The sequence below is a fragment of the Eleutherodactylus coqui genome, chromosome 3, assembly GCF_035609145.1.
Source record: "Eleutherodactylus coqui strain aEleCoq1 chromosome 3, aEleCoq1.hap1, whole genome shotgun sequence".
NCBI lineage: Eukaryota > Metazoa > Chordata > Amphibia > Anura > Eleutherodactylidae > Eleutherodactylus > Eleutherodactylus coqui.
In genome coordinates, this window is record NC_089839.1 from 295,060,866 (window position 1) to 295,074,646 (window position 13,781).

A 13,781-nucleotide genomic window follows, 5' to 3' on the forward strand; every position below is an offset into this window, starting at 1 on the left:
ATCCGCGCAGGCCCGAATTTCCTAGTGGACATGAGGCCATAAGGAAGGGCCCCCCCCCCCTGGCCATAAGGAAGGGGGGCTCCGCAGGGGCCCCACCCCCCCTCCCCCCTCTCTCCCCCCCACACCCCAGAGATAAACTCAGAATTCTATAGTTTGTCTGTTAATTTATTAAGGCAGAAAGCCCGTGTAATACGGAGATAAAACCTAACTCTATGGGAAGAGGGGGCACGGGGGATTGTTGGGAACCAATTACTCACCATAATGGATGTAAAATCACCAGATGCACACGCACCGAGGATGGCGGCTCCCACAAGAACAGACTCAACTTCTTTCGATAAGACAACTGGAAGACCTGTACAGCAGAAATATGGGGCTCAGTTAAAGGCAATTCACTGTATCCAGGATATGTGTAGATTGATTAATCTTACCTTATTGTAACCTTTACAATAAATGGATAAACACAAATAGGTTATATAATACAACAGTGATGTCACTGCTCTCTAGTGAATGGATAGGTCACATTCTCAGTGATGTCACTGCTCTCTAGGGAATAGATAGGCTGCATTATCAGTGATGGCACCGATGTCTAGTGTATAGATAAGCTGCATTCTCAGTGATGTCCCTACTCTCTAGTGAATGGATAGGCTGCATTCTTAGTGATGTTACTGTTCTCTAGTGACTGGATTGGCTGCATTCTCAGTGATGTCACCAGCCTTAAGTGAATGGCTTGGCTGCATTCTCAGTGATGTCACCAGCCTTTAGTGAATGGATTGGCTGCATTATCAGTGATGTCACTGCTTTCCAGCGAATGGGCCGGCTGCTTTTTCAATGATGTCACTGTTTTCTAGTGAATTGATAGGCTGCATTCCAAACATTACACCTTAGCTTCATTTTTATAGATGTATATGGGCTGTCTCTGCCACTAGACTAAGGCATATTTTCGAGGCTAAATGTACATTATTATCGCTATAAGACATTTTTTCTACCTCCATACAGTAAATACACTGTTAATGGTGCATCAACCAACTGATCAAAAAAACTATTACAATTATTACACAGAAGCAACCTATAATAAATCCCAAAATATTTTTGTCCTGAACTTAATGAAGTATTACATGACCTTTAACCTGGAAGATTATGACATCATCCTCTGAAGCAACTAGTGCTAGAGGATGTAGGTGGCGCCATATCAATCACTGGTGACCACAAATGCTACAATGTATCAGTCCCTGATAATGGCCGACATGTTTTATCAGATGCCGTTTCTTTGATGTCCCATGTCAGCAATAATGAGAAATGCAGATAGGGATCTCTGTGTTGTGGTAGTTGGAGCGGAGGATATTAAGGCAAACAATCGGCCGTGGATTCTGTATGTGAGGAGCCTTTGGAAGATCGAAGTTTAGATTTCATTTGCTCTTTGTTTACAATAATGACATAGAAGAAATGTATCAGCGTATAAATGGCGTTTTTCATTTCCACCCCACTGTCACAAGGGGGTTTGGGCATTTACATGGGCATTTGTGCAATGGGCATTGCGTATTTACGTGTTTTATTGTACTTTTCGCATGCGCAAAAAAAAGTTACCATGCTTGCTTTAATTTAAATGGACAATTAGTGTAATTAGTTCAATACGTGCATAAATGCGCAGGAACATAGAGGATGCTGCGTGCAGAATACGCTTATAGAAACAGGCCCATTGGGATCATTGGGTTCTCATACACATATTCATGTTCGCATGGGTTGCATGCGCACAAAACAATATGCATCATCCTTTATGTTTCCTGCGCATTTGTGCAGGGCAAGAGCCCGTATAGAACTCATTACACTAACTGTCCCTGGTTGCAAATTTTTTGGCGCGCACAAATGCGCAGGATTTTCGTGCACAAAAAGGTTCAGAAAATACGCAACGCCCGTCCGCAGACATGCAGCAAAATACGTGTGTTCATACGCATATGCTCGTGTGAATCCGGCCTAACTGTTGCGTTGTCGGAGCAACTAAACGGGAAGGAAAAGCGAAGCGAGAGGATAGCTTTTTATTTACTTACGTTTTCCATTGACAGCAACGTTAAAAAAACGGAAATGTTGTAATTAGAGATGAGCGAACGTACTCCGTAAGGTTGATTTCGCAATCGAGCACCGCGATTTTCGAGTACTTCACTACTCGGGTGAAAAGTACTCGGGGGCGCTGTGGGTGAGCGGGGGGTTGCAGAGGGGAGTGGGGGGGGGGAGAGAGAGAGCTCCCCCCTGTTCCGCCCTGCTACCCCCCGCTCCACCACGCCACACCCCGCCCCCCAGCGACCCCGAGTACTTTTCACCCGAGTAGTGAAGTACTCGAAAATTGCGCTGCTCGATTGCGAAATCGGCCTTACCGAGTACGTTCGCTCATCTCTAGTTGTAATCCGTTTTCATTTCGTACTTTAAACTGGAAGCCAAAGCCCAGCGGTCTTCAGTTTCTATGCATGTCTATCGGAACAAAAACCGGAAACAAGTCGATTTTGATACACCCCTTTAAAAAAAAAAGAAAGGCCCCATGCAATGGAAACCACAATGGGGTAAATTTGCTGTATTTACACTGGCGAGATATCAATCCGAGAAAATCATATGGCTGTCGCACTTGTAAACCGGCGATTCTACATGCGATTGCAATGCATTTTAAGAGAAGAATGCATGGCTGTACATCCGATTTTCGCATGCGTTTTTTCATGAGTGTGAACGTCGCATGTTGCTTCAATAGTAAAAATGGGGAAAATGCATCGCATCCACATGAGTCATATTTACATGCAAGTGGGATTTTTTTTTTCATCTCCCATTAGAAATAATGTCCAATTCTTGAACAGAATCACCCCAAAATAGGACGCGCTGCGATTTTTTTTTTGTTCTCGCACTTTTTTTTCCGTCTTTTTTTGGTTGCTGTTCAGTCTGCATGAGTTCTGCGCGTCTTGCAATGAACTTGCGCATGATTAATATCTGTGTAAATACACACTATAATAGGCTGACTTCACACGGGAGTATTTGCACATGCAGAACCTATTGATTTCAAAGAGTTCGCTCACATTTCCGTATTTCGTGCGCGCGGTTTGGTGGCGCAAAGACAAACATAGGATGCTCTATTTTTCTGCATATTTGTGCAACAAAGTTCCCCATAGAAGTCAATAGGGGCGAATGTGCATGCAATGCAAAAGAGAATGCGTGGAACACATTACGGGCTCATTCACAGGGACGCATGTGTAAAACGCGTATTACCGCTGTGAGCCGGCTATCGCTGCGTGGGGCAGTGATTGTGCACTGCGTATCTCACGCATGCTGTCATGTGCAGTGTGACTAATTTCTTTTTTCTTTGTAATTCCCTGCTCCGTCTCTTAGCGGCGCTGCGCATTGAACGCCGTTCAGACGCAATGTAGAGAACGATAGGTAAAATAATGCAGATATAGACCATGCGCGCTATATGAGTGGGTCACTAACAATAAATGTACTTCTTTACGCCAGCAATAAATAAATGTCCTTGAATAATTTTTTAAATATCCTACATTTCTGTTTACGCAAAGCTAAAATTTGGACCTAAAATAGAAAAAACCCCGCCACGTAGGATCGCGCCCCGCGCCCGTCCGCGTCCTCTGTGGGAGAATCAAGCTGGAAAATATTCCACATTGTTACTCCAGAGAAGCCGATTGTTGCAGCCAGAAACAGAACATACAATGTATCTCCTGCAGGAAACTTTTGACGTTTCCATGGTAACCAGTAAACAGTGGAGTAAAACTGGAGATAGAAACCAGAGGGAAACAGTCGCTGCTGATAAACTCTGACTTTTCTCCAAGAAAACAAAAACAAGGGATTCCCCGTCCTGGAAGCAGACAGGACTGCTGTCCGGGCCGTGAACTGTTTTACCCAGGTATCCCAGCAACAAACAAAATAGTTTCCACATCGCCCCCGGGTAAATTCTACTGGACATTCCAGAGGATGATGACACCTGGGGGGAGATAACAGGGCTGATAGGGGGAAAACAAGCTCAAATAATCAGCAGAATGTTAGAGTAAGAACATTTTCTATAACGGCTGCTATTTTCCAGGAACAGCGCCACCCACGTTTATAGGTTGTATCTGGTATTGCACTAAAGTAAAAACCAGACAAGTGTCACTGATTCTAAATCGCATACGCTGGCTTGGCATAGGGGTATTTGCACACGCAAATACGCAGAGAATAGAATCCATTGATTTCAATGGGTTCATTCACATTTCCGTATTTTGCACGCATTTTAGTCGTACAAAAAAAATAGAGCATGCTCTATTTTTCTGCATATTTGCGCACCAAAGGTCCCCATAGAATTTATGGGGGCATGGGGGGGGGGGGGGGTGTTAACAAATGTGTGTAAAATATGCAAGGAGGTGCGTGACACCCTGCGGAATTCCGCTTGACAAATAATACATCTGGAACTCATTAAGACTAATTAGCCATTCCAATCTTTGCGTCTTTGTTTGCCACATGGAAATCAACATGTCTTGCGGACGCAAACAGTACAGTAGAATACACCGATGCGCACGCAATAAAGCATAGTTCATTCCACAAAACGCTACGCCCACGCATGCTGGTGTAAAGGGGCCTCGGGACGTGTTCACATGCGGTGTAAATGTTGCAAACCGTCCATGCAGGAACATCCGCTGCATTTACAATACAAGCCATTAGATTTAAAAAAATATGACATCCACATGGTGAGGAAATAATCCACATGGAATCTGCAGCAGGTTCAACAACTGAATGGCGCTGAATGGACCCTACTGACTATAACGGGGTACGTTCAGTCGTCTTCTGGCCAGCCGGCATTTTACTAGACGAAATATGCATGATTGTATGCCTGATCTACAGCCAGCTTCCTCTACAGATGGGAACGTAGCCTAAACCTAGTTCACATGTAGCGTATTTTGGTGCTAATCAATATGAGTGTGGGGGGGGGGGGGGGGCACGCTACTTTACTAAATGGTTTCCACAGTTAGAATATCTTGCTTGTTAAACTGTACTTAAGCCTTCAAGAGGGAGGAGGACTGGGGGTTCGGTGGGGTTTGGCACGCTACCACCGACCGGAACCCGAAAGGTAGGCCGAGTGCCATGCATGCAGGGAGCTCCGCTGAAGGATCAGTGTGCCCTACGGGTATAAGAGGAAGGTCAGCAGCATTAATTTAGCCCTGCGGGTGTGATTACAGACTTCACACTACTTACTTCTGCACCAAGCCAGAGTCTATTAATTCTTTGGTCCTTCCGCCTTCGCTCCGGTGAATCTGTTGCCAAGTGAACATCCGTGACTGTTAGGTATTTGGTAAGACTGTAGATTAGACCTACAATTTGGGATACCACTGGCATAACTATAGGGGATGCGGTTGCACCCGGGCCCAGGAGCCTTAGGGGGCCCATAAGGCCTCTCCTCTCCATATAGGGAGCCCAGTACTATGAGTAAACCATTATAGTCGGGGGTCCTGTTACAGCTTTTGCATTGGGGCCCAGAAACTTCAAGTTACGCCTCTGACCCAGACCATGACACAGGCACAGACCATCTCACCAGCCCCGCTTCCTCCTGTGATGGGTATGGAGACACCCCAGTCAGATTTCCCCTCCATCCCCGCACCAAAATTTGCATCATAATCCGCATGTGACACACAGACTCGGACATTGATTTTCCAGATTGAGTTCAATAGAATGGCCAAAACCATTTGTTGTAAATTTTGCCTTGGCCTACCCGTACATCTGCAGATTTGAAAATTATTGGGGCACGCTGATTCTTCTCTGAATGCCAAATCATTGGCGTACCAAAGTCACAGTTTGGTGCACATGTAAAAATGGTGACTTTTTGGCACCAAGCCCTACGATACTTTCAAAAAGTGGGCAGGGCCTGTTTTTAGGGGGCGTGACCCCACGGGCGAACAGATTTATTATAATTTACCTAACTGGTGTAAAGTAATGCTGGAATTTAGTCAACTCAGAGCTGGTTTAGGTCTCAATCTGGCGTACGGAGGTGATTAACATATTTAGAGCTGCATGCCTTTTAATACATTTGTTGCAATCAGCCAAGTGCATACAGTAGTTTGCTTAGACCAGCGTATGAAACGCCCCTCTAAGTAAGGCCGGCTGCACACGGCGGGATTTGCATTGCGGAATACAAACTGGACGTCCGCCTCTGGATTCCGTACTGCTCATAGCATGCTATGGGAAAGTGTTTTTTCCTGTAGATGAGCATGGAGAAAAAAAATCGCCGCATGCTCTATTTTAGTGCAGATTCCGCACGAACAGCTTCCACTGAAGTCAATAGAAGACGTCCAACATGTGGCCCTCCCGCGATGACATTGCGGAAAGGTCGCGGGTGCCCGAGTCATCACAGAGCGACGACGCGGGAAAAGAGGGTTTAAAAAAAAACCTGTACTGCGCATGTCGAACGGCGAGCTCTGCAGACCATCCGCAGTGGGGAGGAGGAAGAATGTCAGGTACGTACAGATGCCGGCTGGGCACAGGGGTTAGATTCCGCTGTGGGGTCCCGCATGCAGAATTAGACCCGGTCATGTGCAGTCAGGATCAAATCTGCATGAAAACGCCTAAAATCCGATGCAAATGTGTTGCTGCCTATTTCCCTGCAGATTCCTGTGGAACTTCAGAAACTTTCTGCTAGTTGTGAACTGACTCTTATGGACTTACCAGTAATGTCCGCGTGCATCTGCACAAAGAGGGGGTTCTTCCTGAGCCCCCCACATAAGAACAAGCTGCCGATGCTGTGGCCAGAAGATTTCATTGCTTCCAATATGTGTCTGGTGCCCAACTACGAGACAGAGAATAAACTCATTGAGGGAGCGGATGGCTGAGCTGTAGGAATCATCAGTCAGTATTCTAAAGACAGTATCACGCCTGAGAGGCTTAGATACGGCAGTGGATCTCAGTATTACATACATCATCTTTGATACTATAGGTCAGTATATATTACAAAAAGGCTTAGATACGCTGGCTCAGTAGACAGTATCACATATGACAGGCTCACATACACCAACTCAAAACATGGTATTGTACATAAAAGGCTTAAAGGGGTGTTTCCATCTCAGCCAAGCATGGCCAAGATGGAAACACCGCTGATTACGAGGTGGCTAGGATGACAGAAACAGCCGAGCTCGCTGGAACCTGCCCCTCTATTGAGTTAGGGTTTCCACTGCCTGAATGAGGTGACTGTGGGGGGTTAAGGGGGATCGGGAGGATGGAAACAGCTCAACTTAACTGAACTACGCTGTTTTACGGAACTCCCATAGAAGTCAATGAGAGTTAAATGGGGTATTCCAGGACTTTTACTATTGATGACCTATCCTCAGGATAGGTCAACAGGTGATCAGCGGAAGTCCGTTGCTCGGGATGCCCATCAATCAGCTGATCCTCCAGCCTGCTGTCTGTGGGACAAATGTTGTTGTCGATGATCAGAGCTGGAAGTGTAAAAGACAGCTTCACTACTGTTCAAATCAATGGGAGCAATGTCTTCTATTACACTTTCGGCTCCTCATTGCAGTCAGAGTTGGAAGTGTAATACGAGGCATCACTTCTATTACACTTCTGGCCCTGACCACCGATGACAACTTCCGGCCCTGCTGCACTAAAATGGGGCCGGATGATCAGCTCAATGGCAGGAATCCTGAGCAGTGGACCCCCACCAATCAACTCTCGGAATATCACTTTAACCCTTCCATGAGTAAGAATCACACGTTGTCTTTATTCTGTGGGTCAATATTAGAGATGAGCGAGTATACTCGCTAAGGCACATTACTCGAGCGAGTAGTGCCTTGGCCGAGTATCTCCCCGCTTGTCTCTAAAGATTCGGGGGCCGGCGTGGGTGACAGGTGAGTTGCGGCGGGGAGCGGGGGGGAGAGAGGGAGAGAGAGATCTCCCCTCCGTTCCTCCCCACTCTCCCCCGCCGCTCCCCGCCCCCCGCCGCCCCCCGAATCTTTAGTCAATATGATAACAGCAATATCAAATGTATACGGTTTTTTATATAGTAATACTTAAAAAAAATAAAATACCTTAAAAAAAAACAAAGAAAAAAGGAATTGCTTTCTTTCACCACTTTTTCATTCTGGGGAACATACAACTTTTTTCTTGGGGACGGAGTGACCCAAAAAAAGCACAATTCTGCCAATGCATATTTTTTTTTCTGATGGAGTTAAACATGCAGGAATAATAATGTGCTATTTTCATAAATCGGACTTTTACGGGAGTAGCGATAACAATTTTTAGATTAAAAAACATGTTTTACATTTTTTAGATGTGACGACCTGGAAAAGGATTTCTTTAACTTCAATTTTTTTCATTTTTTAAATACAAAAAAAAAATCTTTATTTCATCTTTATTTCACTTTTTCTAACTAGTCTCGACGGGGGACTTGAACTTGTGATCATTTGATCACGTATACAGTATAATGCTCAGCCATGCTTAGTTGTTATTTTCATCCTCCTAACCGCTCTGGCCGTCACATTCATGGTGGCCAGGGGCGGTGGAGACCCCAACCCAAGATAGATCCGGGGTCCCGGAGGTGGGACTACGCCTTTCAGAATCTTATGGTATACAGTATATTGTATATATGCCACAAAGGCCTGAAATTAGAACCCCTTAAATACATTTTATGTTTAACGGATCCGTTTTTAAATGAGCGTCTGCAGAAGGGAAGAAAGAACGAAAACCACATCCATTAAAAACAGGTATAAACGAAAACAAAGTGATAGAAAATGCCTGTTTTTCTACCAGATTTCCATTGGAATTCCATTTTACTATCCGATCCATAAAAAAAAAATCCCTGATTTGTTCAAAACGGAAATCAAAACGCCGTTGTGCGCAAGTCCTCAGCCGCTCGGGTCATAATTCCTTCCATCTCAGGTGTATTTAGGACTGCGTAATGTTCATGTTAATTCACGGGCCGCCCACGGCGCCATTATAGCCTATGGGCTGTGCAGATTGACTTTTTTCAGGTGGACTGATGGCATGTTCTATCCCCGCCCTATCATGGACATTGGACATGCTAATGTATGTCTGTGTGCTCTGTCAGGAACAGGTGTCTACGTGTTGTCTGATTTGAGTTGCGCCCATGTCAGGTTGAATTACACATGACAAGTGCGCACCCGGCCTTACTTAATGTATACAATAACGATATATAGACCAAACCGCCTATATGCCACACCGACCCCTCGCGGCCTCCATATACAGTAAGCAGCCAGGTCTACTCCCCAGGAAGGAACATTATACATTGTATCAGGAATACTCATTGATGATGTCCCATCTGATTACATGAAGCCGCCTGCCATCTCACCGCAATGCTCTGTACCGTGGCCAAGTACAGCAGAGCCAGGTCATCCGGGCCCCTGGACAGACTCAACCCGACAACCTGCAAAGGAAAGAAGAGGGTTCTGTGGAAGTCAACTAGAGCAAACCGTGATTAGTGCATTGTCTATTGGGAGGCTGTGCTAATCCAAAACCAAGCTCCTCTCTGCTCAGAGGCTCAGGCTGCTGCTTGTTCCTCCTCTGTGCTTTACACTGCAGCTCAAGGCCAGGAAGAGGGTTGGGGTTGGGGGGGGGGGGGGGTAGGTGACTGCCTAGGGTGCCACCTTGCCACAGGTGGGAATGGGGTGCAATTCTTTTGGTATTTTCTTTTTCTTTGACACTTGAAATTCTATACAATGAGGACTTCCATCATTGTTGCAGGAGTACCGAGGATCGGGGAGCAGTGAGCATGGCTTGTATTGCTCACTACACCCAGCTGCTCCTCCACTGCACTGAGTTTCGCCACCGCCCATATCAGGACATCACGTGACGTGGCGCAGCGTCCACAGCAGAGGAGGACACAGATGACTGCAATGGCATCAGTGGCGGCACGCAAAACGTGCACAAAGCGGCGAAATCTGATTGCTAGTGCTGTCATTGGCTGCTGCAGCTTGTTTGTAGACGGGCGCAGGCTGACTGCGGCCTGTAAAGATACACTATAGATAGACCAGAGTCTTCAACATGGCCCCCCAACTACCATGTGCCGTTTATAGTACTGGTGTCTCTTCTTGTAACAGAGGAGCCCTTGGGCCCAATCAGGCTCCGGATGTGACTGCTACTTCTACACCGACTACAGCTATACCCCTAGCCAAAGGTGTTTCAGCAGCCAACTTTGGGTGAAATTGTTGAGATGGTCTGGGCCAAATGGAGAAGAAAAGTAAAGCAAATCACCAGATTACATATCTATTCTTCCTGTATCTGTTTGTTTTAAAATGTATTTGAATCTCGTCCATCAGAGAGTAAGATGGTTTTCAATTTTTTATTGATTCGGTGGGGTGGGCGAGTGGGCATAATTTGCCTAATCTGCACTTTTACCTGGCTGCTTGTTTGAATTGGCTAAGGATGTTAGCGCATTGTGAGCGATTTCCATTACAGCAAAGGAGGACTGATTGCAATGTACAAGTACCTAACTAATGAGTGAGAAGAAAAAGTATATGGCAATGCTATAAGTGCCTGGACTCCAATGTAAAATCTGTAATAGGGTCCTCTCCCCACCTACCATGCGCCATTTATAATGCCTGTACGGGGAAGGCATCCCCTATAGCTAGGCGCTCAAGAACTATAAGAAGCTGACATACATAGAGGGAAGTGAGCCTGAGCTACAAGGAGTCCAGAGTTACACTTTATATCACCACTTTTAACAATGTGCTAGATTTAAAGGGGTTATGCCAACTTGCAAGACCCCTCTGAGAATGCGGGGCAGAGCCAATCTACTGATCGCTCCGCTTTCAGTGTCACCCCGTGCAATTAGCTCATTTTGCCAGGGAAAACTGCAGCCAGCCGCACATTTCCCCCAAAACAGCCGCTGATGAAAATGCAGTATTGCTGGGCGGCCATTCATATGAATGGTCATCTTGTAATACCGGGATGGCACAAGCTCCGAGGCGCGCTCTGTTCTCGGTCGTAGAGAGGGGTCCCCGGTCTATTATGTTCAGATGCCCTAACAGGCCATAAGCATAGGGCTTGTGCTCTTGGCTCACCTCCTCTCATTCTGCAATGTTGAGCGAACTTGCAAGACTTTGTTTAACTTGGCTTGTACTCAACACTTAATTGCATCGCCATACATTAAACTCCAGAAGGATCCAGAGCTGCATTCACAATTCTTCTGGTTTTAGATAATTTAATTAAAGTCATGGCAAACTTAGTTCTCCTAAAGAAATTCTCAGTAGAAATCCAATTTTCCCATTTTCGCCTCCTGAAATGTAATTGTGTTTTTTCAATATTCTGAAAGCTATATATACCGTATATACGTAAAGTTTATTTTTTGCATTTATTTTTGAAAAATTATTTTCTAAATTGTATTCAGTTTCCAAAATGTTTCCAGTTCATCTTATTCAGTGTTTATCAATATAGAGTGAATGACCACTTTATTAGAGCCCCTCATTATGTTGGACTCCTTTGGCCTTGAGAACCGCAGCAATTCGCCGCGGTGTAGATTCCACTAGGGAATGAAGTCGTTCTGCAGGAATATCGGCCCCTGCGGACAGGAAGCTTCTTGTAGTTGTTGCAGATTAGATGGAGGTGCTGACAGGTTCTGACCAGCTGACAAAAGGGGTCATCGGCTCATGCTGCTTGCGCCCATTCTGACTCCCATCAGCAGGGGGCAACAGAAATGTGGATCCATCTGACCAGGTGATGTTTTTCCGGGGCTCAGTGATCTTTTGCTCACCGGAGTTTCGGTTTTCTGTTTCTCTTTGGCACAAGGGTGCTGGAACTCCTCGTCTGCTGTTAGAGCCCTCACATGTGCTGGAACAGCGAGTTGTGTGTTCACACATCTTAGTTGGAGCACCAGTATTGTATTTGGCTGCTCTTGACTATGCACTGCCTGTTCATTAAAATAGTTCTTGACATCCTCCTCTGACCCCTTTCAGTGATGAGTTTTTTCTGTCCACAGGATCCCCTTCTGCTGGATGGTTTTCTCGATCACACCATTATTAGTATAGTCTCCACACTGCTGTATGAGAAGAAAAACAAAAGGTTGGCGGTGAAATCCCGACCCCGGCTAGTCCAGCACTGATGACCCCGGCTAGTCCAGCACCGATGACTGGCCTCGTTGGAAGTCACTTAGATCGCTGGATTTTCCCATCTAACGTGGATTCACACTGAAACTGATCCACAAAAAAAACTTGTCATGTGACTTTATGCCGCCCTCCAGGGTCAATTTCCATGCAGAGAAGTGCCAATCTGAGAGGCCACGTGGCTCTAATAAAGTGGCCATTCAGTGTATAATCTATTTAGCGACATTATTTTGGACCACTTAACCCCTTAACACCACAGGATGTACAGTTACGTCCTCGGAGTTCGGGGTTTACATAGAGTAGGATCAGGATCCATACCCACTTCATACAATGCGGGCGCTGGCTATCTTTGATAACGTGAATGCTGATCGCAGCTGTTAACCCTTTAAATGCCCTGATCAGTATTCCGTGGTCCTGGTTGAGTGGTGATACACATGCGCATCCTCTGCTCCATTCTTGCGGGGACCTTGAAGACCTTTATTCTCAGGATTGTGGGCATCCAAGCTGTTGGACCCCCACCGATCATAAAGTTATCCCCTCTCCTGTGGGTAGAGGATAACTTTATAACTTGGCACAACCCCTATAATAAACGACTCAGAGTAGTATGTTGGACCTATTCTTAAGACGACATTTCTCAGTATTTCGGACTCCCGCTTCCGAGGCTGAGATCTGCGCTGCTCTTCACCAGACTTCTAGAGCCGTGGAGCGCTGAAGACTTCATTTTCCCAGGCAAAATAATGGCTTAATTGCTAAATCGCCAATTACGCAACCAAATAACCCCCCCCTTGTAGGTCTATTTTGTATAAGGGCCCATCCACATGGGTGTATTTCCTGTCTGTGTGCTGTCCGACTGAATATTAACAAGGACCCATTAACCTGTAAATAAACGATGCTGGGTCCTGGGCTTTAATCCTGCGCCATAGTAAAAACACGGTGTTGGATTAAAGCTCCTGCAATCTAGCAAGAGTACGTCAGAGACAGAAGAAGACCCAGAAAGGAAGACAGAAATGGTTTACTAGCACTTTTGCCTTCTCTTCTGCAGCCCACATGGCACTCAGCTAGCGCTATGCGGAGAATAGAAGAAGCGGTAGTGCCATTTTCTCTATGCGACCTGGCGATCAAAGTGATCACCGATGACCCCCGGCATGTCAGACCCTAGAACAGTTCTTACAGTGACTATTCCCACTATAGGGGGATGTTTTCCCTAATTATAGGGGCTCCTATAAATGCTGCTCCTATGGATCCCCCTGTGTGAATGATCCCCAGAGGTCTTATAGGACACATAGATGTTGAAAAAAGTTACAAAAATAAGTTCAAAAAGACTACAGAGTAAAATTAATAACCCACTGCCGACAACGTCAACCGTCACCATATCCGTAAAAAGCGCAGATGTAACGCACAACTGCAACAATAACGCATGCAACACACGCAGCTAAGTCAGTCCGTTTTTCACGGACCGAAATGGCATCCGCCTGTGTGAATGAGCCTCACCGACCCTCTTGTAGATAACATAGCCGCCATTATTTACCATCCCTTTCAGGGTGAGGTCAGCGAGGGGCGATCGGTTTCCATGAAAATCAGGCCAGACATGCAAATCACCAGTCAGAAAGTCTCGCGGCCGCGCCGCCCGGATTTGGTCCAAGTGATCGTTTAAGTATGCATACAGGTGTTGGCCCCTAAGAGCGAAGCAAGAAAACGGAGAGTTATTCCACTGAATGT

The 13,781-nt window shown here is 45.8% G+C and overlaps 1 protein-coding gene across 3 annotated transcripts in view; it reads right to left on the reverse strand.

Annotated features, from left to right (window-relative positions):
* The window catches only part of FGGY (FGGY carbohydrate kinase domain containing), a 272,803-nt gene that overhangs the window by 99,951 nt on the left and 159,071 nt on the right, over nt 1-13,781 (reverse strand). For all 3 annotated transcript variants that reach the window (XM_066597753.1, XM_066597754.1, XM_066597755.1), the window contains 4 exons: nt 13,591-13,738; nt 9,314-9,388; nt 6,676-6,796; nt 258-352 (listed from right to left, as the gene is read on the reverse strand). In XM_066597753.1, the coding sequence (XP_066453850.1) occupies nt 258-352; nt 6,676-6,796; nt 9,314-9,388; nt 13,591-13,738 (439 nt within the window). The remainder of the gene's footprint in view (nt 1-257; nt 353-6,675; nt 6,797-9,313; nt 9,389-13,590; nt 13,739-13,781) is intronic.